Raw genomic sequence first — 27,376 nt, 5'->3', positions numbered from 1 at the left:
CAGCAATGCCTTGATAGTGGGAGACCCTACTGGAGAGAAGCAGTCCACAACCGTTCTGGTTAAAGTCTACCTTAGAAACAGCCACCTAGAGTTTTGGGTACAAGAACCCTCACAGCCGGCTGATAAACCTTCGCTTTACAAGACCTTTGCTTCAAATCTGTAAGATTAAATGCATTGAATAAACAGCAGGCCTGCCACAAGACTCCATTGCCATTGAGTTTTCTGGCGTATTCTGAATGGGAATTCTGGCCCTGGGCAGTCTGCGAAGAACCCTGCTGTGTTTTTGTTTTGCAATGTGGTTTTATGCGCCTACAGAAGAAGTACAGGGAAAGCTTTGGGGCATCATCTCCTTGGCGTTTTGGTGGGTATTGCAGATCTCCTTTTCCCATGGTAGCGCTGTAAGGGGCGTTCGGGAGATATGGATGTGGAGCTGGACGTTGTCAGGCGCCGGTCCCCACGTGGTCCCTCTGAGTCTTGGAAGGAATACTGCGGCAATTCAAGCCTTGGGCCAATGGGCCAGCTGCCATGCCGCATCCACTGCTATTGGCAACTTCGCCCTCTGTGTGACAGGTCGGACCAGATGTAATCATCGGCAGGGGTCATGCCGACCGATTCTGCTCATCCGTTCTATGGTGACCTATTGGAACTGAAATGCTTTTTTTTTTGTTGCTGGGCTGCCGCTGGTGCTGCACCGGTTTTGTCTTCTCGATTTTATCGTCCTCCTTGACTCCTCTTTATTGTCATCCTTCGAGAGGACTTTGGAAGGGAAGAATGTAATAACCTGCACGGACACATCTGACTGGGGATGATTATTTCCCCATGCTCATTAATGAAAAGAAAATTACTTATTGTCACAAGTAGGCTTCAAATTAGGTTACTTTGAAAAGCCCCTAGTCGCCACATCCCGGTGCCTGTTCGGGGAGGCTGTTACGGGAATGGAATGGTGCTGCTGGCCTGCCTTGGTCTGCTTACAAAGCCAGTGATTTAGGCCTGTGCTAAATCAGCCCCTGATTAGGAGTGTGAGCTCCCCTGCTAGGGGTGGGGTAGCTTCTTACTACAGGTATAAAAGGTAGGCTGGTATGGAGCCAACCAACAGAAAGAGAGGACCCAGTGTAGATAATATTGTGGTTAAATAAAAGAATTTCCAACTAGCTGTGGACTCCCCATGCCTCATTAAAAGTATATTGTTTTAAAATTCCGATCTTGCCTATGTAGGTTTATTATTAAACCTTCACCCAAAACCTAGTCAGCAATCATCTAGCTAGGAACTGTCTGTTTTGCAAACAAGTAAACACTCTTGCTGGTAAGGTCTGCTGATATTAGGACCTTGAAATAGAGCATTTGACTAGCATGGGCTCTCTACTCTAATGCAGGTGTGTTAGATCTATCCCCCTTCTACCAAATCCATTAATTTATCTTTTAACCTCCAATCAGGGAGGCACCAAAACCAGAGGCACAATCTACAATCTCTCTGCCTATGATGTGTTGCCATTCCTTACCCTCATTGATCTCTGTGTAGCCTTCATTTGATCAACAATCCTTCTCCAACAACTTTGTTCTGGTGTTCTGTTTTGTGGGACTGTACTTGGTTGATTGCATTCCTAGCCATTTGCGATCAGAGGATTTCTGGCATGTTTTTTGTCATGACCATTGCACTGCCATCTTCAGACACCACCAAGGGTTCATTTTTGCTTCTTGCCCCTTCGAGGCATCTTGCAAAGTCATGGGTGCCACTGTCAAGTTTACCTCCCTCAATGCCGACACTGCCTCTGTACTATCAGATTGCTTGTTGGATAAGCTGAACATTGGAAAGACCAATGTGATTGTCTTTGACACTGGCCACAAACTATGTTCACTGATTATTTAAGCATCTAGGCATCTAGCAAATGCCTAGAACTGAATCAAATTGTTCCAACCATCTCCATCACAAAGACTGTCATCTTTCACATTGCCTACCTTCATCCCTACCTAAGCCCATCTGCTACGGAAACCATGCTCTACCCTGAGATCAATTATTCTGATGCCCCCCTGGCAAGCTTCCATTCTCAATAAACTTCAGCTCAACCAAACCTCTGCTACCTGTACAATACCATGTATCATCTCCTGCTTGTTCGTCATATCTTGCCTTGCTGATGCTGTGGCTCCATATATCCCAATATTTCAAATTCTACTTAATTGAACGTAAGTTCCATCGTCCCAATACCTTTTCTATCCCTACAATGCTTTCCCCACACATTCAGTTTCTCTTACACAAGATTATTATGCAAACCCTCCTCTTTAATACCTACTCATTGTGATCCGAACCAATTCTGAAAACTTGGTGGTGAAGGGGCAGAAAATCTAAGTCTTGGTGATTGGCTTTCATTTTGAAATCCGAAGTCTTTCAAAAAGCAGTAACAATTGTATGTACAATATATATATTTTTTAAACCACCTGGCATTTTCTAGCATCCTCCAGCTGTCTTAAAGAGTGAGCAAAATGTAGAATAGCCATGAAGATTCACTGAGCCGTCCAGGAGGCTTAAAAGCCCTAACTGACTAATCATTAATACGAAAATACCCACAGTACGTGTTTACCGATCCTTGTGTGGTCCTAATAACTTGTAGGTATTAAAGAACCAATGTAATGTTTAATTAAGTGGTGAAAAGCTAACTCATTGAAACCAGCGGCACTCAGCCTGATATCAGCCCAGCACACAGTTACAAAAGCAGTGCATGACATGTGAATTTTGATGATATCATAAACCTTCATATCATCTGACTTACAAGATTGGGTGTCAATGTAAAATTCAAGACTTTTTAAATGTAAAACAGGCTAACTCAAGATAGGTTGTTGAATTCAGTGCTTCTCTCAAGTGAGTTGAAACCTCAGAAGCAGGTGGGTACCACTATGATTGGTTCTTAAATGTGCAAAATACGAAACTATTTTTTGTTTAAGGTAGGCTTTAAGCATTAAAATTAAGTATGCTCTCTCTAATAAATGGAACATACATAAATCTCTTCCACCATGCATGCAACCAATTTTGAGTACCATCGTTGATGCAGAGATATATATAAGAGAAATGTGTAGTATGTTTTGTTTGTTGTTATGATGAGTATGTGCTTGGCACCTGATTAGAAAAATGCATTTGATATTTTTTTTCTGTCATTTGATGATGAGTAATCAGCCATATTAACTCCACAAATATATCGCTTCTCGGCCTTTTGGCTAAGATCGAGCGTAGTTTGAGCCTTTTGGCTCAGATCTGGCATGTCTCTCTTGAATCTCTTGGATTCAATTTGAATTGGTTTTTGGAGCAGGCAAGGAGCTGGATTAGGGGTTCGCCTCTGATCCACACTCTGAGCCCTGGCTTTGTAACTCAGATAAAGTAATAAAAAAAACTCCACAAATATGGAAGTTAGTCTATTATGGAGTCAAATTCTTAGTTCTTGAGCAGTCGCTTGAGTCTGTTTCCTCAGGAAATGTTGCAACTTTAATGTCTCTGTAACCCTGACCAAAAAAGGCCTGTTAGTCATAATGGGTGGTAATTGTGTTGTGACAACCACTTTTGCCCAGACCAATTTGGGAAGCATTATCAAAATTTACAGCCATTGCTGGCAAGACTGGCGGGAAAGCAGACAACATAATCAAAGACCTCTCCCACCTAGCTTACTCACTCTTCCAACTTCTTCCATCGGGCAGGAGATACAAATGTCTGAGAACGCGCACAGATTCAAAAACAGCTTCTTCCCCACTGTTACCAGACTAAACAACCCTCTTATGGACTGACTTGATTAATACTGCACTCCTGTATGCTTCACCCACTGCCGGCGTCTATGTATTTACATTGTGTACGTTGTGTTGCCTATTATTTATTTTCTTTTAAATTTTATTTTCATGTACTAAATGATCTGTCTGAGCTGCTCACAGAAAAATACCTTTCACTGTTCCTCAGTACAAGTGACAATAAACAACAAATTAGGCAATTGTGGGCCATCTTCTTTATTGGCTACACTCAGTGCTGCAGGGGTATCCACAAATACGCCCGCTGCATCACCAGAGAACTATAAATAAAAAAAGTCAACCTATCCAAATGAAAAAAAGTTTTTTTTGAAAATGGAATAGTGTAGGTCAGATAGGCTTCAGATGGTTTCACAGGTCGGCGCAACATCGAGGGCCGAAGGGCCCGTACTGCGCTGTAATGTTCTATGTTCTATATAGTTTGGAGATTTTCTGAATCGGTCGACGTTCTGTGACACGAAATGGTGATGGAAAGCCTGCAGTCTGTGACAACCTTGCTATGTGCCAGAACATGAAGTCATGTTGTCCCTGATAGCAGGCATTCTCCCAGGAGAGGGAACAGCCAGAGATAACACATTAAGGCACAGACTCCTCACATTTGTGCCAGTAAACACCTCTGCCCAAAATGAGTCTGTGGGAAACCGAACCATTATCTCTACAAAGCAATTGTATGGGTTGGAAATATGTATCGGTATATAATAAAACATAATGCTCTCTGTAGAATGAAGCTGGTACTTTACTTTGTTTGTGGGGGGGGCGGGGGAGAGCTTGGTCATGCGCACTACCCGAAATGTCACAGACTGGCGAACAGCTGGGGGGGGGGGAGAGGTTGGTCATGCGCACTACCCAGTGTCACAGACTCCTCCCCCCCCCCCCCCGTCCCCCGGTGGCGGAATGGTGACAGATATCGCGATGGTTTTTGAATGTGACAGGAGGTGGGGGTAGCTTTAATCCCTCCAATAACACGAGCGCGTTGAAAAGAAGCTGCGTCAAATCGATGAGGGAGAGAAAATAATAATAATAATAATAAGGCCTGCAGGTTGTTTTGAAAGGCGATCGGGAGAGGGGAGCCGGGCCAGGATGAGTGAGGAGGAGGAGGAGAAAGCCGGCACCTCGGGCCAGGCCGACGTGGTAGGGGTGAGTGAGTGTATGGAACGCCGGCCCATTGTCTCCAACTTTGTAGCGAGCGGCGGCCGAACGCCGGGTATCAACGTTCGGTGGCGGGAAAAGGGCCCAAGTCCGGCAGCGGGAATGGCTCCTCTCTCCCCCGGCTTTATAAACACAAACAAAAGATGCAGCTAGAACCGCACTGCCACTCTCGGTTGACTGGTGTTTTTTTTTGGTGGTGGGGTGGGTGGGTGGGGGGAGGAAGGTGGCAAGCGTTTTTATACGGACTTTTCCACACAAACACACAGGGTGGAGGGACAAAAAAAAAGATTAGATTTGAGGCTCCCAGACTGTGCGCCGTTTCCCGGCAGCCTCGGGTTGCTCTGCCAGCAAAGCCCGGCTGCTCCAGGCCTCGCTCTCCGACGCCGTCTCAACTTGACGTGTATGAATATGCATTGTGTGACGCGCGAGGGGGAGGACAGGCACCTTCTCTCCCAAAACACACAAACGTCAGCTCCAACCCTCTTCTAAACACTCCAGCAATGCTGGGCCAGGCTCGCTACACACCCCCATCCTCCCTCTATCTGCGGGAGTGCTCTCTGTACAAATCCTGCCTGCACACGCAGCCTGAAGAGCCGCAAATTGAATTGGTACAGGTGAATAAACTCAAACGGGTATGACCAGTGGAAATGGAACAGATATCAGACCCTTTACTCGAAAGGATACAAATACACAGCACCTTGTCACATCTCTCAAATGTCTCCAAAACGCACACACCTGGAAGTAACTTTTGAAGTATCTCAAATGTCGCTTCGCAGATCAAACAAAGGGCTGAAAGTAACAAATATTGGTGTTTCTCAAATTATGATGTGGGGATGCCGGCGTTGGACTGGGGTGGGCACAGTAAGAAGTCTTACAACACCAGGTTAAAGTCTCAACAGGTTTGCTTTGAATCACTAGCTTTCAGAGTGCACCTCCTTTATCAGGTGAGTGACTTGCCTGATGAAGGAGCTGCACTCCAAAAGCTAGTGATTCAAAACAAACCTGTTGGAATTTAACCTGGTGTTGTCAGACTTCTTACTGTTCCTTAAATTACAATTGCATGTCTTTCCACAAAAGCTGAATAAATCTGCCAGAAGGGTTAGTTTGAATCGGCTGAATAGCCTATTCTCGACTCAAGATTTTAATTTTATTTCCTCTGAAGTACAACCGAAAGAACTTCTAATAGGAGTTGCATTCAGGACCCATGATGCTATTCTCTTTATTCTCCTTTCACTTCATACATGGGCAGTGCTGATTGTAATTGAGTGGCATCAATTTACACAATAGAATTTTCCTGTTGCAGTGTTTTCCGTTGTTTTCTTTCTCCCATTTCACTATTGTGATTATGTTGATACCCAACCACAGTGTACCATCACCCAAAATGCTGAATCCAAATGGTTTTGGTTGATGTTTACTACCCAAATACTCCAGGGACCTTTTTTAACACCAGGATTCTCAAATGCTTTCATGCCTTCGAGCACCTCCACATTTCTCCTGGATCCTTTGATAGTGTGACCCCCCTCCAAGGCCCTGAAACCTCTCCTGAGTACTCGTGCACCACAGGACCTTCAGCCCACAGCATCCCTCTCAGCTCTTTCAAATGCTCGGAGGCCTCTAATTCCTCCCAGAATTCAATGGCCTATCCACTCCCAATGCACCAAGATTTGATGCAAGCTTCCAACACGCCTTAATATCCCTAACCATCCTCCCAGACCCTGGCCTCCCGAGTGTGATGATATGGCAGCTGTCATCCCACCTCAAACAATTAGCAAGAATCCCAGGCCCACACTCGCTCCCTGATATTTTTTTTTTTTTTTTTTAAATAATTTTTATTGAAAGAGTTTTTCCATACAGACATTTACCCCTACTGATTTTTAAATTATTTACAACACAATCCCTCTAGGCAAATGTCCCTCCCTCGCCCGCCCTCTCGCGCGCACCAGTCCTCCCCCCCCCCCCCCCCCCCAGGCAACCTTAACAACCAAGGCAGCCTACAGTTTCAGACATGAGCAGCGAGCAGACTTGCCCGCGTTACAGTCGTGCATGTCCCCCCACGACCCTTGCTGCCCCCCCCCTCCCCCCCTTCCCCTCCCCCCCCTCCCCCCCTCCCTCCCCCCCCTCCCCCCCTCCCTCCCCCCCCCCCCCCCCCCCCCCCCCGGGTTGCTGCTGCCACGACCCCGAACGTCTATCTCTGATCTAAAAAGTCAAGGAAAGGTTGCCACCGCCTGGCGAATCCCTGTACCGACCCTCTCAGGGCAAATTTGATCCTTTCTAGCTGAATATAGCTAGCCATATCGTTAATCCAAGTTTCAACGCTTGGAGGCCTCGCGTCCTTCCATTGAATTAGTATCCTTCGTCGAGCCACTAGGGACGCAAAGGCCAGTATTCCGGCCTCCCTAGCCTCCTGTACCCCCGGTTCTACCCCGACCCCAAAGATCGCAAGCCCCCATCCTGGTTTGACCCTGGACCCCACCACCTTCGACACCGTCTTTGCCACCCCCTTCCAGAACCCTTCCAGCACCGGACATGCCCAGAACATATGCACATGGTTCGCTGGGCTTCCCAGACATCTGACACACCTGTCCTCACCCCCAAAGAACCGGCTCATCCTTGTCCCCGTCATGTGAGCTCTATGCAGCACCTTAAATTGAATGAGGCTCAGTCTCGCACACGAGGAGGAAGAGTTGACCTTCTCCAGTGCATCCGCCCACGTCCCGTCTTCTATCTGCTCTCCCAGCTCCCCTTCCCACTTGGCTTTCAGCTCCTCCCCCGATGCTGCTTCCGCCTCCTGCATTATCTTGTAGATGTCTGATATCTTCCCCCCTCCGACCCAGACCCCCGAGAGCACCCTATCACTCGCCCCCTTACTGGGGAGCAGGGGAAACCCCTCCACCTGCCGCCTAGCAAATGCCTTCACTTGTAAATATCTGAACATGTTTCCCGGGGGGAGCTCAAACTTCTCCTCCAGCCCTCCCAGGCTCGCAAACCTCCCCTCTATAAACAGGTCCTTCAGCTGCCGTATGCCCACCCTGTACCAGCTCTGAAATCCCCCGTCGATGTTCCCCGGGATGAATCTATGGTTCCCTCTTATTGGCGCCGCCAACAGACCTCCCATTTCCTCCCTATGTCGCCTCCACTGCCCCCATATCTTGAGGGTGGCCGCCACCACCGGGCTCGTGGTGTACCTCGTGGGGGGGAGCGGCCATGGTGCCGTTACTAGGGCCCCCAGGCTTGTGTTGCCACAGGACGCCCTCTCCATTCGTTTCCAAGCTGCCCCCTCCCCTTCCATCATCCACTTGCGCACCATTGACACATTTGCCGCCCAGTAGTACCCCGAGAGATTGGGCAGTGCCAGCCCTCCACTGTCCCTACTCCGCTCCAAAAAGACCCTCCTCACCCTTGGGGTGCCATGCGCCCACACGTAGCTCATGATGCTACTCGTCACCTTTTTGAAGAAGGCCCTAGGGAGGAAGATGGGCAAGCACTGAAACAAAAACAAGAACCTTGGGAGGACCGTCATTTTGATTGACTGCACCCTCCCCGCCAGCGACAACGGTACCATGTCCCACCTCTTAAACTCCTCCTCCATCTGTTCCACCAGCCTGGAAAAGTTCAACTTGTGGAGGGTCCCCCAATTCCTTGCCACCTGCACCCCTAAGTACCTAAAGCTCTTTCCTGCTCGCTTGAAGGGGAGTCTCCCAATACCCTCTCCCTGGTCCCCCGGGTGTATCACAAAAACCTCGCTTTTGCCCAAATTTAATTTGTACCCCGAAAAGTCCCCAAACTCTGCTAATAGTTCCATTATCTCCGGCATTCCCCCTTCTGGGTCTGCCACGTACAGCAGTAGATCATCCGCATACAGCGATACTCGATGTTCCTCCCCTCCCCTAGTCAGTCCTCTCCACCCCCCTGAACCCCTCAGTGCCATCGCCAACGGTTCGATCGCCAGTGCGAAAAGTAGGGGGATAGGGGACATCCCTGCCTGGTCCCTCGGTGGAGCCCGAAATACTCCGACCTCCTCCCGTTTGTCACTACACTCGCCGTCGGGGCCGAGTAGAGCAACTTCACCCACTTAATAAACCCTTCCCCAAACCCAAACCGTTTCAACGTCTCCCACAGGTACTCCCACTCCACCCTATCGAATGCCTTCTCCGCGTCCAGCGCTACCACTATCTCAGCCTCCCCCTCCACTGCCGGCATCATAATTACATTCAGCAATCTCCGCACGTTCGTGTTGAGCTGCCGCCCCTTCACGAACCCCGTCTGGTCCTCATGGATTACCCCTGGCACACAATCCTCTATTCTAGCTGCCAGGATCTTTGCCAGCAACTTGGCATCCACGTTCAGAAGCGAGATAGGCCTGTAGGACCCGCACTGCACGGGGTCTTTATCCCGCTTCAATATCAGGGAGATCAGAGCCTGCGACATTGTCGGGGGCAGAACCCCCCCCTCTCGCGCCTCATTAAAGGCTCGTACCAGTACCGGTCCCACCAAGTCCACATTTTTCTTATAGAATTCCACCGGGAACCCATCTGGCCCCGGCGCCTTCCCCGCTTGCATCTGACCTATTCCCTTGACTAGCTCCTCTAGCCCTATTGGCGCCCCCAGCCCTTCTACCAGCCCCTCCTGGACCCTTGGGAACCTCAATTTGTTTAGGAAGTCCTCCATTCCCCCTCTCCTTGTCGGCGGCTCAGACCGATACAACTCCTTGTAAAAATCCCTGAAGACCCCGTTCACTTCTTGCCCCTTCTGCACTACCTTCCCGCCCCTCTCCTTCACTCCCCCAATCTCCCTAGCCGCATCTCGTTTGCGAAGCTGGTGTGCCAGCATCCTGCTCGCCTTTTCCCCATACTCATAGACCGCGCCCTGTGCCCTTCTCCACTGCGTCTCTGCCTTCCTGGTGGTCAGCAGGTCGAACTTGACCTGCAGGCTGCGCCGTTCTCCCAGCAGCCCCTCCTCTGGTGCCTCCGCATATCTCCTATCCACTTCCAATAGCTCCCCCACCAGCCTCTCCCTCTCCTGCCTCTCCTTTCTTTCTCTATGCGCCCTTATGGAGATCAGCTCTCCCCTGATCACTGCCTTCAGGGCCTCCCAGACCATCCCCACCTGCACCTCACCCGTGTCATTCAATTCCAGATAGCTCTCAATGCTCTTACGGACCCTCTTACACACCTCGTCGTCTGCTAACAGCCCCACATCCAGCCGCCACAGCGGGCGCTGGTCCCGCGCCTCCCCCATTTCCACATCCACCCAATGCGGTGCATGATCAGAGATCGCAATGGCCGAGTACTCAGCTTCCCGTACCCTCGGGATCAGCCCCCTGCTCAACACGAAGAAGTCGATTCTGGAGTACACTCTATGGACGTGGGAGAAAAAGGAATACTCCCTCGCCCTCGGCCTACCAAACCTCCATGGGTCTACTCCTCCCATCTGCTCCATGTACCCCCTCAGCACTTCTGCCGCTGCCGGCCTCCTATTGGTCCTTGCGCTCGATCTGTCTAGCCCGGGGTCCAGCACTGTGTTAAAGTCCCCCCCCATGATCAAGCCCCCTGCCTCCAGTCCCGGAATGAGGCCCAATAGGCGCCTCATAAAACCCGCGTCATCCCAGTTCGGGGCATATACGTTGACCATCACCACTTTCTCCCCCTGCAGCTTACCCTTCACCATCACATACCTACCCTCCTTATCCGCCACCACCTCCTCCGCCACGAACGACACCCTCTTTCCCACCAGAATCGCCACCCCCCCGGTTCTTTGCGTCCAATCCGGAGTGGAACACCTGTCCCACCCACCCCCTTCTCAGGCGAACCTGGTCCACTACCTTCAAATGGGTCTCCTGTAACATTGCTACATCAGCCTTCAGTCCCTTCAGGTGTGAGAATACCCTTGATCTCTTGACCGGCCCATTCAACCCCCTCACGTTCCAAGTGATCAGCCGGGTCGCGGGACGACCCGCCCCCTTCCCCTGCCGATTAGCCATGTCCTGTTCCCTGCTCGCCCCGGGCCGACCCTCCCCTTCTGACCCGCTCCCCATGGCGATGTCCCCCTCCCCCCACCTCTCCAGTCCTCCACTTCCCGTTTCTGGTCTTTTCAGCAGCAACCCGGTGTCCCTCCCTAACCCCCCTCCCCCCCCCCCCCCCCCCAGGCTAGGACCCCTCCTAGCCGCGATGTACCCTCCATCGTACTCCCGTAAGTCAGCTGGTTCACGCTGACCCGGCTGCTCCTGCCCCACTCCGACTCCCCCCGGCTCGGGGGGGGGGGGGGCCTCCCCCCCCCTTGCCACTCCTCCCTGGCCCCGCTCCAGCGCGGGAAAGGTCGCCATTGCTAGCCACGCCCCGCACTCCTCCCCTCCCCCCTCCTCTGCCCCGCGCGCGGGAAAACAGAGGAAAGCCCGCGCTTTCGCCCTGCCACACCCCCCCCCCGCCATCTTCAGTTCCACCCCCGTCCCCGTCCATGCCTGTAAAAGAACCCCCCCTAGGAGCCCATATCCCCGATCTGCTCTCCCCCCCCGTCCCACCTCCCCAACTTAACATTATAAATAACAGATAAATAACAAATAACAATGTACTTAACAGTCGCCCTCTACCAAACAGCATAAATAACCATAAATAACCATGAATAACCACAATAACAATAACTAAGGGAAGTTGGCAAAGGGGGAAAAAACATCAGAAGAAAAACCACAGCAAGAGTTCAAAATCCAAACAAAGAATTCAGCTGAAAGTACCCGAGCGGCTACGGCCGCCAAGTATCCCCTGGGTCTAATTCGAGTCCAGTTTCTCTTCCTGTACAAAGGCCCATGCCTCCTCTGGGGACTCAAAATAGTGGTGTTGGTTCCTGTAGGTGACCCACAAGCGCGCTGGCTGCAGCATTCCGAACCTGATCCGTTTTGCATGTAGCACCGCCTTCGTCCGGTTGTACCGGGCCCGCCGCTTTGCCACCTCCGCACTCCAGTCCTGGTAGACCCTCACCGTCGAATTCTCCCACTTGCTGCTCCTTTCCCTCTTGGCCCACTCCAGCACTCTCTCACGGTCGCTGAGTCGCTGGAACCGCACCAGCACCGCCCTCGGGGGCTCATTTGCTCTTGGCCTCCTAGCCATGACCCTGTAGGCCTCTTCCAGCTCCAGGGGCGAAGGGACGACCCCTGCCCCCATCAGGGAGCTCAGCATTTCTGCTACATATCCCGGGAGGTCTGACCCCTCCAGGCCTTCTGCCAGGCCCAAGATCCTCAGGTTCTTCCGCCTCATTCGGGTATCCAGCTCCTCAAAACGGCTCTGCCATTTCAGGTGGAGTGCCTCGTGCACCTCTACCTTTCCCACGAGGACCGTGGCCTCCTCCTCCCTCACAGTCATCTCCTGTTGCAGCTCCCGAATCGACGCCTCTTGGGTCGCCTGGGCTCCCATCAGCCTGGTGGTCGTCGCATTCATTGACTCCAAGAGCTCCATTTTCAGCTCCGTAAAGAAGCGCAGGAGAGCGGCCTGCTGCTCCTCCGCCCATTTCCTCCATTCCTCGGGTGCGCCACCGGCCGCCATTTTGGTCTTCTTCCCCCGCTTTTTTTTGGGAGCTGCTGTTGCTTTCTTTACCACCCCACCTCCGGGTACCGACCATAAAGTTGGTCTGGTTCTCTTCAGGGAGCCTTCCCCCACCGGGATTTGTCCTTACAGCGCCGTTGGGGCCCTCCAATCGGCCCGAAAACACCTTTGTAGCAGGAGCAGCCAAACGTGCGACTTAGCTGGTCATAGCCGCAACCGGAAGTCCGCTCCCTGATATTGATGTAATAATACCTGCCACATAACTCCTATCTTCAATTTGGAACATCTTCCTCATGAACATCTTCATCTCATAATTTCTTTAAAAAATTAACAACATGTTTAAGACATCTAGGGTAATCAAGGCCACCACAAATATTTAGAGTATCGAGGAACCCAAAGGTAAACATGCTGTGTGGCTATACACTCCAACTTTGATATGTGATAGATGGGTCTTTATTGTTCTTAATTAGAGTTATAGTTTATAGCTACTGGAGTAATAAATGGCTAATTTTTTTTTCAGCAACTGGATAATCAGGCTTGCCCTGGACGTAATCAAGAAACTTCAAATATGCAGGTAAATGAACAATATCTGGTTGAGACATAAACATTCTGATCTAAACACAGATATTATTTAATTTTAGGCATAACTGAGGCCTCCTAAGCTTTCGATCTTTTTGTCGTCTTCAGAAGGAATTAAGTTCTAAATTTTAGTTTAATCTTTGCACCCAAGTTTTGGCTGTTGACTAACTTTCGTTATAAAGTTAGGTTTTGCTTTCCCCCTTTCACTCTAGTTTTCTCAGCATTTTCTATTTTCAGTATTAATTGTTTCATTTCTCTTACAACCAATTACTGTAACGAGAGATGTTGAGAAACAAGCTTGGACTTTATTTATTTGTTTCCATGTCCAGAAGATGTGGACTGCTGCCTGGTACTATGTTGCTCTTACAATATTTTTAAGTTTTAGTATTTCTTCCAATTATAATGTGTTGTGATGGTGTATCTACTATATGAAGATAGAGCCAGGGATTCTTGAGGTTTGATTATTGCTAAAATTATCGCCTAGTACCATGTTTATTAGTGACTTGTACATTGATTAGCCTATTTCCATCAGTGGAGTTCACAAATTGCCTTCTGTCTAGAATAGTAACATTTATCTTTTACCTTATTTTACAGCTGCTTTGGTCTTATTCTGTTATTCCTGTGAGATGTTTGACTTACTTGTCCTATGTTTCTGTGAGGTTTTCTATCTATTTGTATAAATATTTTGAGTTTATCTTCCACAGCCTACCCTGGCTCCCTCAAGCCAGGTTTAAAACTCCAAACTCTGCTCATTTAAAGAGCACTCGGCATTAAAATCTATTCATCAGCTATCCCCGATAATCCCAGATCACTAGTGTCAGCTCTCAAATGCTCGACTGCTGTACTCAACTGCATTAGACTTTCTAGAGCTCAGAAGGTTTCCCTTCAATATTGGGCGTCATTATGTGTTCTGAGAATCCCAGATGGCTTACAAAGCATGAGAAAATGTTGTCTAATTTTAATGTGACTGAAGATCTGTATCTGTGTTGAGAAAATCATTAAACATGAGGGCTCACTTTCAGGTTGTTACCGACCTCCTTTATGTGCTCTTGAATCTAACCGATAAATCTAAAATAGTGTATGTATTAATTGATTTTTGGCTTAGTTGCAGCTACATGCGTTTATTTAACCCATCTACAACAATAATATGATATCCAACTTAAGTAGCTTTTATTATGGATCAAGTTACAAAGAGCCAAATGGTACGTTACAGTCTCTTGTGTTATTTAGATGAGTCTAAGAAAGTTGATCAATATAATGAGCTTGTTTCTTTTGGCCCTTTTTCCATTCTAGAGACAATTAGCCACGATACGATCTTTTACTTGGAAAATCTTTGAGCTGTTAAAAGTAGGTAATCTTGATAGGAACTAGAATTGGTTCAGATACAAACGAAGGTTTAATCAGAACGGCCGAAGAGAAATGGATTTAAAGGTGCTGGATAAGCAATGGAGATTTAAAAATTGCCAGCGCAGAAGTAAAAAGAGAAAATGTTGAAGTTAAACAGCTGGCCATTTAGTTTCTTAAAAGAGAAAGTACAGGTCAACAATTCACAGGGAGGACTTTTGTTGGAACAGAATATTCTAACAAAGGACCTTTGAGTTTTTCCCTTTCACATACTGTGGCCTATTTTTTTTTATTATCGGTTATATCTGTCATGCTATTTACAAAGCAGTTGTTCTCAGCATTATATTTCTGTACAATATATAGGGCAGTGAAGGAAGGTTAGTTTCTGAAACCTTTACTGCACTTAATTTTGATAATCTAAGCCCAATAGCTCGTTGGGTTTGCACAATAAGTTACTGATGACGACAACACAGGAATATCTTGTGTCTGATCTCTGGGTCGTTGGTAAGTTGGGTTAGCTGAACTCAGCTGGGAATGACAAAGATGGGTTGGAGAATAGTTGTGAAGAGGACGTATGAAGGGTACAAAGGGATATAGATGGTTAAATGAGTGGGAAATATTCTGGGAAATGGAGTATAATGTGGAGAAAAAGTAAAGTTGTCCGTTTTGGCAGGAAGAGTAAACAATAAGCTCTTATCTAAATGGGAGATTGCAGAGCTCTCAGGAGCAGAGGGATATGGGTGCCCTCGTGCATGAATCTCAACAGGTTAGTATACAGGTACAGCAAGCAATTAGAGCTAATAGAATGTTATTGTTTATTGTGTAGGAATGTGATTACTAAGGCAGGGAGGTTATGCTTCAGTTGGACAGGGCATTGGTGAGACCACATCTGGAGTACTGTGTACAGCACTGTTCTCCTTATTTAAAGAGAGATGCAAACGTGTTTGAAGCCATTCCGAGAATGTTTCCTCAACTAATACCAGGAGTGGGCACGATGTCTTATGAGGAAAGATTAGGTTCGTATCGACAAGAATTTAGAAGAGTAAGAGGCAACTTGATCAAAGCCTTTAAGATCCTGAGGGGTAATAATCCGTTGTACGTGAAGAGCATGTTTCCTCTTGTGGGAGAATCTCGGACTAGGAATCACTGTTTAAAAATTAAGCCGTCGTTCATTTAAGACTGAGACAAGAAGAATTATTTTCTCTGAGGTTCGTGGGTCATAGAACATACAGTGCAGAAGGAGGCCATTCGGCCCATCGAGTCTGCACCAACCCACTTAATCCCTTACTTCCATCCTATCCCCGTAACCCAATAACCCCATCTAATCTTTTTTGGTCACTAAGGGCAATTTATCATGGCCAATCCACCTAACCTGCATATCTTGGGAGGAAAACGGAGCACCCGGAGGAAACCCACGCAGACACGGGGAGAACGTGCAGACTCCGCACAGACAGTGACCCAAGCTGGGAATCGAATCTGGGACCCTGGTGCTGTGAAGCTACAGTGCTAATCACTGTGCTACTGTGCTGCCCACGGTGGCACAAATCCTGGAACTCTCTTCCTCAAAAGGCAGTGGAAGCAGAATCTTTTAATGTTTAAGGCAAAGCTGGATAAATTCTTGATGAACAAGAGGGTGAAATGTTACTGGGGGTAAGCTGGAATGTGGGGTTGAGTTATAGGCAGATCAGCCATTATCTTATTGAACAGCGGAGCAGGCTCAAGAGGCCGGGTGGCCTCCGGTTCTTAATTCGTATGTTAGGATATTCCAGTGGGAAACAAATAAGAGTAGTTTAGAAACAGAAAATGTAATTAAATGAAACCTTTATGTTGGTGTAAGTGTGGTCATTTGAGCGACACCAGGCAATCTGGTCAGCTGAGATCCCTGAGTTTATTTAGTGTGATGTCGGACAGGAGCAGCTGGAATAGGTGCAATGATTGGCAAATTTATTGACTCTTTTATTGTCCACCAGGATAGCAAGAGTGTTCTGTGGGGCGTCTGCACGTTCTCCCTGTGTCTGTGGGTTTCCTCCGGGTGCTCCGGTTTCCTCCCACAGTCCAAAGATGTGCAGTTTAGGTGGATTGGCCCTGCTAAATTGCCCTTGGTTTAGATGGGGTTGCTGGGTTACGGCGATAGGGTGGAGGTGTGGGCTCAAGTAGGGTGCTCTTTCCAAGAGCCGGTGCAGACTCAATGGGCCGAATGGCCTCCTTCTGCACTGTAAATTCTATGATTCTATGACCCAGTTGAACCTGGCCCTCCTCGTCGCCAGTTCTGCACCCCGGTGTTGTTACACCCACAGCTCGTTCCCTCCCCAGGTACACTTCCTGGGCTGCCTCGCGCATCGGTGTATCTTCTCCTTGTGCAGAAAGTGGTGCAGCCGCCCTACCATTGAACTCGGGCGGCTTGCCGGCCTGCGGCATCCTCGTCAGTGCCCTGTGCACTCAGTTTACCTCCAGGGGCCGGTCAAAGGCCCCCTCCCCAATCTGCTTCTCCAGCATCTTAGCCGCGCACATGCCGATCTCTGCACGCTTGATGCCTCCGGTCATCCCCACGATCCTGAGGTTTTGTCTTCTGGAGCGACAGATCCTCCAACTTCTCGTTCAACTTCTTTTGGGTCTCCCGCATCACCCTCACCTCAGCCACCAATGAGGCCAACTGCTCCCCACTGCCGCCTCCACTTTATGGATCGCCCAGCCCTGGGACTCCAGCCTCTGCTCCACTCTCTTGATACCCGACTTAATTGGCTCCACCACCTTGGCCAGGTCCTCCAGGTCTTCTTCCCTCTGCTGGCAAAATGTTTCATTGAGGAACTCTATTAACTGCTCCGTTGACCACTGCGCAGGCAGAACAGCCCCCTTGCCCTCCGACATGTTTTCCTGTGGCACACCACAAAGACTCTCCTGCTCCAACAGCTCTTTCCTTCTTGCCGCACTCTTAATCCGTGGATCCATCCGCCAGCCACACCAGAGGACTAAAGCCTTCCCCAGGCACTCCTGCACTTCTTGCACTCAAATGCTTCGCCCTTCAGGCAGGGAAAAGAGCGGGAGCCACCAAATGTGCGACTGCTCACTCCATGGCTGCCACCGGAGGTAAATGTGTGGATTCTAGAAAATAATTTTGGCTTCAGTCATGAAATAATCAGAAACACCTGCATTTAGTTAGATGGCTCCAAGTTGAGCCTTTTTGTTTGGTGCAGAAATTGGGTGTCTTTTTTACTTTGCAGTATCTCTGTGGAGTTCAGAAATGGTTAATCACACAGGTACACTGAAAAGTATGGAAGGCTCAACCATTGCTGACCTTCATTGCAGCAGTTTTGCTCCTTGTCACCGTGCACCATGTATGGTTTTTCAGAGCTTCTAAATGATGTCTGCTGCTTAGATTTGCATCAAAGGTTTGTCTTTGGAGATTTTCCCTTGAGGTTTTTTTCAGATGTCTTGAATTTTCCTTGCCCAGTTAGTAGCTTGAGGTTATACACCTGTATTAAACTCGGTCGGTTTTGGAGTCAGAGTAACTTCAGCAGACTGTCAATTCTTTGCTGTCACGGCACTTACCGATCATTATAAGCATTGTAATGCCCATGTAAAGAAGGCCTTCAAATAATGGACACATGCCTTCCGATTTCATTTCATTTGTGCTCTATAACAGCGATGGTGCTAGGAATGCACGTTTCTGGCATGCACAGTTGAAATAGTGTGGAATTAAAATTTAAACAAGTTGAAATCGCAACCCCAAGCAAAGTAATGAAAAAATAAATGTACATCGCTCACCAACAGCTGATCTTGACATCCTGTAGCGATGCACCAGGCGTGTTTCCCCACTCCTGACCCACACAGCACCACAAGGCAGACTCCAGGATGGAGGTGAGAAATTCGCCAATTTTAACATTGGACAAGGAGTCAGTGGGGTGGACGAAATGTGTGCTGCACCTAGCCTCGGTACCTCAAGAAGGGGAGGAACAAAATCGGTATAAGGTTCCTGCTCCTGATAACTACCCAGTGGTTACGACTCTTGTGACTGTTGCTCGAAGTATAAGTGCATCACAATCACAGAGGATGACATTTGTAGCTTCGATTAAGACTGTTGCAATGCTGCGGCAGAGGCTGAATTCTGATTGGAGACATACAAAACTAGAGTTGCATGAAAGAATGGGCACTGATTTGAGAGACGACAACACTTCGAGGGACTTTGATGAGGAAAAAGAGGTTGGGGATGGGGCCGTAGTTTGCATGGCAGAGGGGTTAAGGCGGATGTTTTGAGGAACGGGTGGTAATGGTAGTTTTGAAAGGAGGGAGACGGTATCTGAGGCGAGGGAACAATTTGCCATATTGTTAAATGTGCATGTTGTTCATAATAACATAGGGCTTATTTGTGTGAAGTTTTCAGAATATAGCAACTGGTTGGTCCTCTCCGCATAAAGCAAGTAGCAATGCCACGTGTATGATACTCAAACTGATCCTGGTGCCCATAGAGATGTAATTGCTCCGCATGTTCATTTGAAATGTTTGCAGCCATGGTGTCACTTTTTGCAAGTACTGATGGGAAATGGAGTACAAATAAAATCTGTACAGTTTAGTAAACCTCTTGACTTAATGGGTTAAACTGAAGTTTTGAAATAAAAAGTGCCTTGAGACTGATTTTATGTTGTTTCCAACTCTCAGAACTATGTTTCACCGTTGCAACTTAAAATGCCTCCAAAGACCTCAAATCTAGGGAATGATGTGGATCCTGAATACGAAGAGAAAATGGTAAGAATTTCTGTCTTAGTGTTATGTGCCAATTATTCTCAATTATCTAACGATTAAATATACCGTAGGGTATCAGCCCTGAAATTTTTTGTTTAATATATATTTCGAGCACCCAATTCATTTTTTCCAATTAAGGGGCAATTTTAGTGTGGACAATCCACCTATCCTGCACATTTTTGGGTTGTGGGGGCGAAACCCACACAAACACGGGGAGAATGTGCAAACTCCACACGGACAGTGACCCAGAGCCAGGATCGAACCTGGAACCTCGGTGCCGTGAGGCAGCAGGGCTAACACATTGCGCCACCGTGTTGCCTTTCAGCCCTGATATTAAGGGGTTGGCGAGGGTGGAGGTCTGTGATTTTGCAGTCAGGAAAAGGCATTTCCTTTCGTATTTAACAGCAGGACCTAATTACCATTTTTCCAAGTCCATTTCCCAATAGCAACTAATCAGATTGAAAGGATGACGGGCTGACAGTGGATAGTCCTCCATGGCCAGACCGCAGCCACCATGTGTAGAGGACAATGAGAGAGAGATATATTAGACTTGGCTGGGCAGTAAACAGAGAGAGATTGGAAGAAGAATAGCGAAGGTCACAATGGTCTAGAGAGAGGGGAGGAGGAGAGAGACGGTAGAGGGCTATAGATTTAAGTAATCTTGTGCCATTTTTATTTTGTCTTCATTTATTTGTCCAGAGTAATGTTTAAAGATTAACTTTGCGGGTTTTTGGTCATCTTCAGAGGTGGGTTTGAGGATGAGGTAGCAGGGGAAGGGACGGTAGCACAGTGCTGAGCACTATTGCTTCTCATTCCAAGGTCCCAGGTTCGGTTCCCGGCTTGGGTCACTGTCTGTGGAGTCTGCATGTTCTCCCTGCGTCTGCGTGGGCTTCCTCCGGGTGCTCTGGTTTCCTCCCACAAGTTCCGAAAGAAGTGCTGTTAGGTAATTTGGTCATTCTGAATTCTCCCTCTATGTACCCGAACAGGCGCCGGAATGTGGCGACTAGGGGCCTTTCACAGTAACTTAATTGCAGTGTTAATATAAGCCTACTTGTGACAATAAAGATTAAAAAGAAAAAATCTCCATTGTCACAGGTAACAGCGGTTCCACCATGCCTTTATTATTAAAATAAGGGTTGTTTGTGCGAAGGAATGCTTAAAATTAAGACTATATTTTTGGGATTTCTCTTCAACAGAAAATGGACCGGACCAAAAGATTTGAATTCCTTTTAAAACAGACTGAGCTGTTTGCACATTTTATCCAACCAGCTGCTCAGAAAACCCCGTCGTCTCCACTCAAGTTAAAACTGGGAAGGCCTCGAACCAAACAAGATGAAAAGCAATCACTGCTTTCAGTTGGAGAGTAAGCACTCTGTTATTGATCAAAAATCTAGCATTTTTTACAAACTTGTTCTAATTTTCCTCGCTTTTCTAAAGCCTGCTCATCGTTTGAGTGACGTTTTGTATCATTCACTGTTTTCTTTAATTCTCAGGGTTTTTAAACCCAGGAGCAGATTCTTGCCACAAGTTGGACAAGTGACCTTTACCTGTGCCTTCCCCTCCTCACTTTACTTTGACTGGAAGAGTTTTTTTCTAATTTACATCCTAGTTCTGATCAACTGTGTCCACCTAAAGCAGTAACTCCTCTTTCTCGCTTTTCAATTGCTCTTCAAATTGCTGTGTATATTTCTACCAGATCCATCAATATCTGAAAAGAGAATAGGTAGAGTAACCACAACTTTTACAAAAAATTCTCCTCATTTGAATGTGAAGTGTGGATGTGAAAGTGATTAACAGTTGTATTGAGGTGGAATCATAACATTTACAGTACAGAAGTACATGGTTTGCTTTTTCAAACCGGTCCAGATGGTATTTAATGATATGCATGCAGCTGCAATTTTGTTCTGAAAGGTGTTATGATATTGTTAGGGAGCAACAATTTGTCCAAAGTTTGAAATCACAGGTTACCCACATGATTCCATGGTTTTAAATAAATAAAATAGACTTCACTGTACGAGTTTGTACAAGTAAAACAATCTATAAACTCTGTTTTAAACTCTTAGATTCATAATTAACATGACTTGCAAACTGGTCGAACACATCACGGTATACATTAAATGATGCAACCAAGACGGTTCCACGGATTTCTCAACAACCCACCCAGACATTAGTGACCAATGTGAGTCACACAATCTCGTTAAAACTGATTACCTCATGAGGGATTCCAAATCTTTATTTTCAAAGAGCTAGCCTCTGAATTCCCTCAAAAGCCACTTCAACTAGGACTCCTCAATAGCTGCTCACCTTCCGATGGCTCAGCCTCTTCTCCAGAGACTGGGGTCTATGGGATTCACATAGTTGCAGCCCTCCTTCTAATTGCTTCTAAACACTTGCATCTCTTTCGCAGACTGCTTGTTTCACCAAGATGGTGCTGCCCCTGGGAATCCAGTCTGCCATCTGTACTGAACTATAAATGTCTCCCAGGGCTTCTCTGAGCCCTTACTACCCGGCACGAAACCAGTGGCCTTCCACCGAGCCTGATCTGCCTGGAGCCTGCTAACAGCTCCCGGAGCTGCTCTGTGAGTTGCAAAGCTCACCAGGTATTAACTGCAACTAACTGCTGCACTGAATGGCTCCCAGGGCTTTTTGAGTTCTTTCCCTGAGCCTACGAACGGTGGCACCCTTTCAATATTCTCCTCTGCTGCAGAATACTCCGATGAATTGAAACCAGCGAATGCTCTTAAACCCCAGCCAAATCCATGACGACATAACTTTTCAGTGTTCACCGAATGTTCTTATAGTAATTTAGCTCCAACTCCCAAAAAGTGAAGTCTATCTGGACTGCACTTCAAGCAGTGTGAACGTCACATCTCCAGTTCTCCAGCTTTGTAAGCCAACCTGCTGTCTTATGGCTCCATCTCTTCTATTCTGACACTATTTAAATAAATGTGGGTAATCCTTTGAACTGCCACTTTCTTCTAGGTGTTCTGGCAATCTCTAAATCCAATGGGTAAATTTTATGTCTCTTGGCTGGGTGTGTGCCCGACCTGGAAGTCTGTTAAATAGCGCATGATGAAGTTGGGCCGCATCCCGACGTATTTGCACGGCATTTTGCTGGGTGGGCACAGGCACGGACCGGCCGTGTATCTGGCGATAATCAGAGGAGTCATTAAGGGGATTAAAACCCCAATCGATCACAATTTAACGTTGCCCATGCTATATTAAGTGATTGATTATTTTTATTTCCAGTGCGGGATAAAATGCTGCTGCTGGCTATAATGGCAGAGGAGTTCAGCTTTTGTTGGGCTGAGATGAGGTGGTGTTCTGTCTGTTGGGTTCATCAGGGTGTTGACCTCCAAGGAGTTTTCTGTTAGCTGGCACCGGAGGTTTGGGTCCCTTTGTCACCCTTTGTACACGATTGAGCCTCGTTCGCCAACCTGCTGATGGGTATTGTGTAAGGAGCACCTCCTGAGGAGGAGCGAAGAAAGATTGAGGAGGCAATGTGGGCCGCAGGCATCCTCCTCGGGCAGAGTTCCATGCATAGGATGCTCAGGGCTATTGGGGAGGGCAAGAAGACACCAGTATCAAGCTGTTAGGGTGTACAAACAGCAATAAAACTACCTGGACATGATCAAGGTCTCCAGTGCTGCAGGAGGCTCGGGCTATCAAGAGAAGCAGTCACAAGCATCTGCCAGACGGTTGGGCTTGAGATAACCTCCAATTGAGTGGTGGGTACCCATTGGCCGTTGCTCTAAAGATCACTGCACTTTATGCCTCTGGATCATTCCAAGGTGCTCTGGGTGACCTCTGTGGAGTCTCTTAGTCAGCTGCACACAGCTGTGTTAAGCTAGTAACTGATGCACTATTCAAGTCTGTGAGCAAATCTATCCATTTCAGCACAGACCAGGTAAACTAGACTGAAAGGGCAAGAAATGTTGTGGTCATTGCTGTGGGGGGGGGGGGGGGGGGGGGGATTTCTTGCCCTCCCCTCGCATTCAGAGAGTGATTGATTATACCCATGTGGTCATCAAGGCGTCAGCTTGTAGTCTTTCAGGAAGGGCTTTCGTTCGATGAACATCCAGATTGTGCGTGACCAGAGGACCCTGATCCTGCAGGTGTGTGCTAGGTACCCGGGCAGCTCCATGATTCATGCATTCTGCGTCACTCACAGGTACCCAGGCTCTTCGCTGCTCCAGCTCGCCTAGTTGGGCGATTGATCGATGAGGGTTATTTGCTGAAAAGGTGGCTGATGACTCCTTTCAGGTGCCCAAGGGCAGACGCACAGGAGAGATATAACCACTGCCAGGAATCATAGAATTTACAGTGCGGAAGAAGGCCATTTGGCCCTTCGGGTCTGCACCGGGTCTTGGAAAGAGTACCCTACTTAAGCACACGCCTCCACCCAATCCCGATAATCCCACCTAACCTTTTGGACACAAAGGGGCAATTTAGCATGGCTAATCTCCCTAACCTGCACACCTTTGGACTGTGGGGGGGGGGGGGGGGGGAACTGGAGCACCCGGAGGAAACCCATAGGGAGACACGAAGAAAGTGTAAACGCCACACGGACAGTCACTCGTGGTTGGCATTGAACCCGGGCCCTTGGCACTGTGAAGCAACAGTGCAGACCACTGTGCTGCCCTTGAGAGCGATGGTGGAAAAGACCACTGGCCTGTTGAAGGTGAGGTTCAGATGTCTTGACCAATCCGGAGTACCCTGCAGTACCTGCCTGAAAGAGTGTTGCTCACTTGTGGCAGTCTGCTGTGCTCTTCACAAACTTGCTCTCTCCAGGGAGGAACCTCTTGAACAGGCGGATGCTGATGCAGCGATTCCAATTGCTGACGTGGACACAGTCCAGGACTTTAATGCTGATACCAGGCAGCCAGAGGGAGAGGACGTCGAGGATCCAATGAAGGACCCTCAGAGGAATGGGGACACCAGGGATGCGCTGATTCTTCATATAGGCTGGTATACCTGCCTTCCAGCAACGCCAGTGTACAATACCATCACTCCAGGGACATAACACTCATCTATTCAACAATTTCAAACATATCAGTGGCACTGAGTGCGACCCCGACTTGTGCCTAGTGTATCTTCAGCTTGCGTTGTTGGTTGCTATTTCTGGGTGCATCTCCTCCCCTCATTTACAGTGGCATTGGAGATTGGTTGCTATTCCCATTGTCCCGTTGGCACAGATGACCTTGGCATTTGTCCATTGGTCAGCAGGTCATGAGCAGGTGTTGCTGCGGGTAGGGTTCACTTGACGACATGGTCAGGCAACCCTCAGTCGCCATGAATTCCTGTGATAGGGTGGAGGGTGTCAGAGAGGTGAGAGTCTGGTGCCTCATCTGCGACTCTGTGAGAGGGCTCCACAGAGGGACGGCAGCCACCTCTGCCACCATTCTGAGGTGAGTTCACCGATGAAGGATGAGCAACCATGGGTTTTGCTGGTTGACACGTCCTTCTCCCACACAGGTGTGACCTGAGGTCAATGCTTGTTCAAGGCCTATGTTCAGTGTTATGGGAGAGGTGTTTTCAGAACCCCAAAATGTATCATGGAGTTCAACCAACCCCCACCTTTAATGGATTGTTGCTTTTGAAGGACACAGCTTGTTCCCCAGGTGTAGTATTACAATTATGGACACGTGGTTTTTAAAACAAAACAATGTTTATTCCATGAATTCAAATTAACCTTTTAAATAAACGTTGGATCTCTTAACACCCCTTACTTTAAAGATAACCCAAAAATAATACACTACCCAATCCTGCAAATTGTTCCTTTACATATCCAAAAGACTTAACAAATCCTTCAAACAGAAGCACATTAGATTTATATTCAATACTGAGACCTTTTTACAATTCCGATTTCACCAAAGGATTAAGAGATAGTCCTTCATGGCAGAGATCACCAGCAATGCAGCTCACAGTCACACCCAAGCTTTCTTCAAACTGAAACTAAAACTGCCAAAAAGCAGAAGTGAGCTCAGCTTCCCCCCCCCCCCGTGACATCACTTCAGTAATATGATCAGCTTCATTTCTTAAAGGTACATTTCTTAAACATCCAATTCTTAAAGGCACTCTCACATGACATCAGCCCTAGTAATGTGTCATTGCATTTGTGGAGATGCTGCTCCATGTGACTCTCCAATCTGTCAATGGATGAGGCTGTGTGCGCGGAGCTCAGCGTTACCCCACTATTCATGCTCCTCAAGGACTACTCCATGACTGAGACCATGGCATGCAGACCCTCTGGACCTCTGCCTGACCTGCCCGCGCATCCTGCTGGACATCCAGCATTTGTCGCTGTATGGAAGACTCCCCAGAGGCTCATCATCACCCTCGGGCTCAGCATGGCACTTGTCCGCAGCAGACCTCTGATTGCTGGTGCACTGGACACTCTCTACCTGTGCCATCTGCCCAGGAGAGCGTGAAGTGCCCGCACCGCTGTGCCCTAACAACTCTCCTGACGCAGTACTGGCGACGGGCGTGAATGTCTCTCTGCTGGTGCTGGGAAGTGGTGTCTTGCGTATGCATCCATCAATGTCTCGGGTGTCATGGGTGGGGTTGTCTGATTGCTGGTTCACCCTGCCGGACTTCATCTGAGGGATGGAGACAAAAAGGGGTTGCCATCATTAATCATATTACACAGGTTGACATCTTGGTGCCTGCTGACCATCGTGATTGGCTTTGGTTGCATTGAGGTTTTTCAGTGCCCTGTGCAAAATTGAAGTTGCTGCTAGTCTCCATCAGCACCTTCATCCTAAATACCTTGCGCTTCAGCCCAAAGGGCTTTTGCCGCCCCCCCCCGCCAACCAGCTGTAGATTGCTCCAGATTGTTATGACTTAGTTTCTCCTGCAAGTCACTCCAATGAGTGTTGAAATCTTCATCTCTAGCACCATACCACGCTGCCCATCCCCGCAACGTTAAACACACCAGAAAGGTTTGAGAATGTTACCAACCCTCTGAGACCCCTGGACTGTTGATTGATCAGAGGCTCCTGATTCATCTTTCCAGCTTTGGGACGCACAGGGACACGTAGTCTCAGATCACACATGAGACCCGCACACTTGATCGCAAGGATGGCCATTCTCCTCAGTGCCCCATTCAGCATAATGTCCACTCACTATTCATCCGTGTCGAGCGCAGAAGGTCAATGAACCTTTCCTGGCACTGGATCAAGGTTTCCAGACTAGGTCATATCCACTGACCTCTGCTGCCATCTTGCTCCCCACCTCCTGGGTGAGTTGGGGTGGCTTCCTCCTTCTATCCTTCGGCATCATGCCATTCCTCCTGGCTGTGACTGCCTCAACTAGGACTTGGAGGCAGTCGTCGGGGAAATGGGGCACTTGCAGGCAGCCTGACCTCCCCTCCTGCCTGCTGTAGCCACTTGCTGTTGCCGTGGTCCGCACAGTATTCTTCTGCGGCCTGTGGAGGCCGCTTTTGAAGTTTGCAGTGGGCCACCGTTGGATACTGCACCCGCTGCATGTGCGTCCCTGCTGCACCCATCCACCAATTTGGCCGTGTTGCAGTTAGCGGACTATCGCGGGCGGGATTCTCCAATAGGGCTATGTCCTCACGCCGGCATTAAAACCAGCGCCAAACACTCCGGCGTCAACGGTCCCCGATAATGGGGAATGCTCCCCTTCCTAGGGGGCTAGGTTGGCACTGGTGTGGTCCCCGCAGCTCCAGCTGTCGCGGAATGGCCAGCGCGAGTTTGCGCATGCGCGGTGGTTCCATTCTCCGTGCCGGCCCCCGGGCAATATGGCAGAGCCCTTCAGGGGCCCGCCGCAGAGGAAAGGCCCCGAATGCGGGCCAGGCCACCGTGGACCCCCCCCCCCCACCCCGGGAAGGATCTCCCCCGGTGTCCCCCCCCCCCCCTTCCCCCCGGGGTCGCATCTCCCCCGGTCCCCCTCCAGGACGGCCCCTGCAGACTCACCTTCCCGGTCCTGTCATGTGGGACCTGAGTAACCCACGCCGGTGGGACTTGGCCAAATTCGTCATCAGGGCCCGGAGGATCGCCGAGTGGGCCACTGTCAGCGGCCCCCGACCGGCGCGGCGGGAACCCCCAGATATTCTCCCGACCCAGTGCTGGCTCGTAGAATCCCTGCCTGCAAGTTTCAATTGGATATGGACGGGGACAAGAGTCCAATTCCGCCCACCGAGTGCACCCGCCAAGGGTGAATCTCTACCCAATGTTTTAGTTTTATCCTTTACGACAATACTCTTCCCAGAACTAAAAATTACCTCTTTT

General features: G+C 48.6%; 1 protein-coding gene across 4 annotated transcripts in view; it reads left to right on the top strand.

Moving 5' to 3' along the window:
* The first annotated feature begins 2,818 nt into the window (after positions 1-2,818).
* Positions 2,819-27,376, top strand: part of smarca1 (SWI/SNF related, matrix associated, actin dependent regulator of chromatin, subfamily a, member 1) — a 105,360-nt gene continuing 80,802 nt past the window's right edge. The window contains exons 1-5 of one of the 4 annotated variants that reach the window (XM_038774573.1): positions 2,819-2,877; positions 12,982-13,035; positions 14,334-14,387; positions 19,041-19,127; positions 20,321-20,487. In XM_038774573.1, the coding sequence (XP_038630501.1) occupies positions 13,030-13,035; positions 14,334-14,387; positions 19,041-19,127; positions 20,321-20,487 (314 nt within the window). In that variant the 5' untranslated portion in view covers positions 2,819-2,877; positions 12,982-13,029. Of the gene's footprint in view, positions 2,878-4,691; positions 4,918-12,981; positions 13,036-14,333; positions 14,388-19,040; positions 19,128-20,320; positions 20,488-27,376 lie in introns of those variants that run through there. The other 3 variants (XM_038774571.1, XM_038774574.1, XM_038774572.1) reach the window with 3 other exon arrangements.

The sequence above is a fragment of the Scyliorhinus canicula genome, chromosome 17 (genome assembly GCF_902713615.1).
Source record: "Scyliorhinus canicula chromosome 17, sScyCan1.1, whole genome shotgun sequence".
Classification (NCBI taxonomy): Eukaryota; Metazoa; Chordata; class Chondrichthyes; order Carcharhiniformes; family Scyliorhinidae; genus Scyliorhinus; species Scyliorhinus canicula.
The sequence above is the reverse complement of the archived record's forward strand: the minus strand, read 5'-3'. Positions and strand labels throughout refer to the sequence as shown.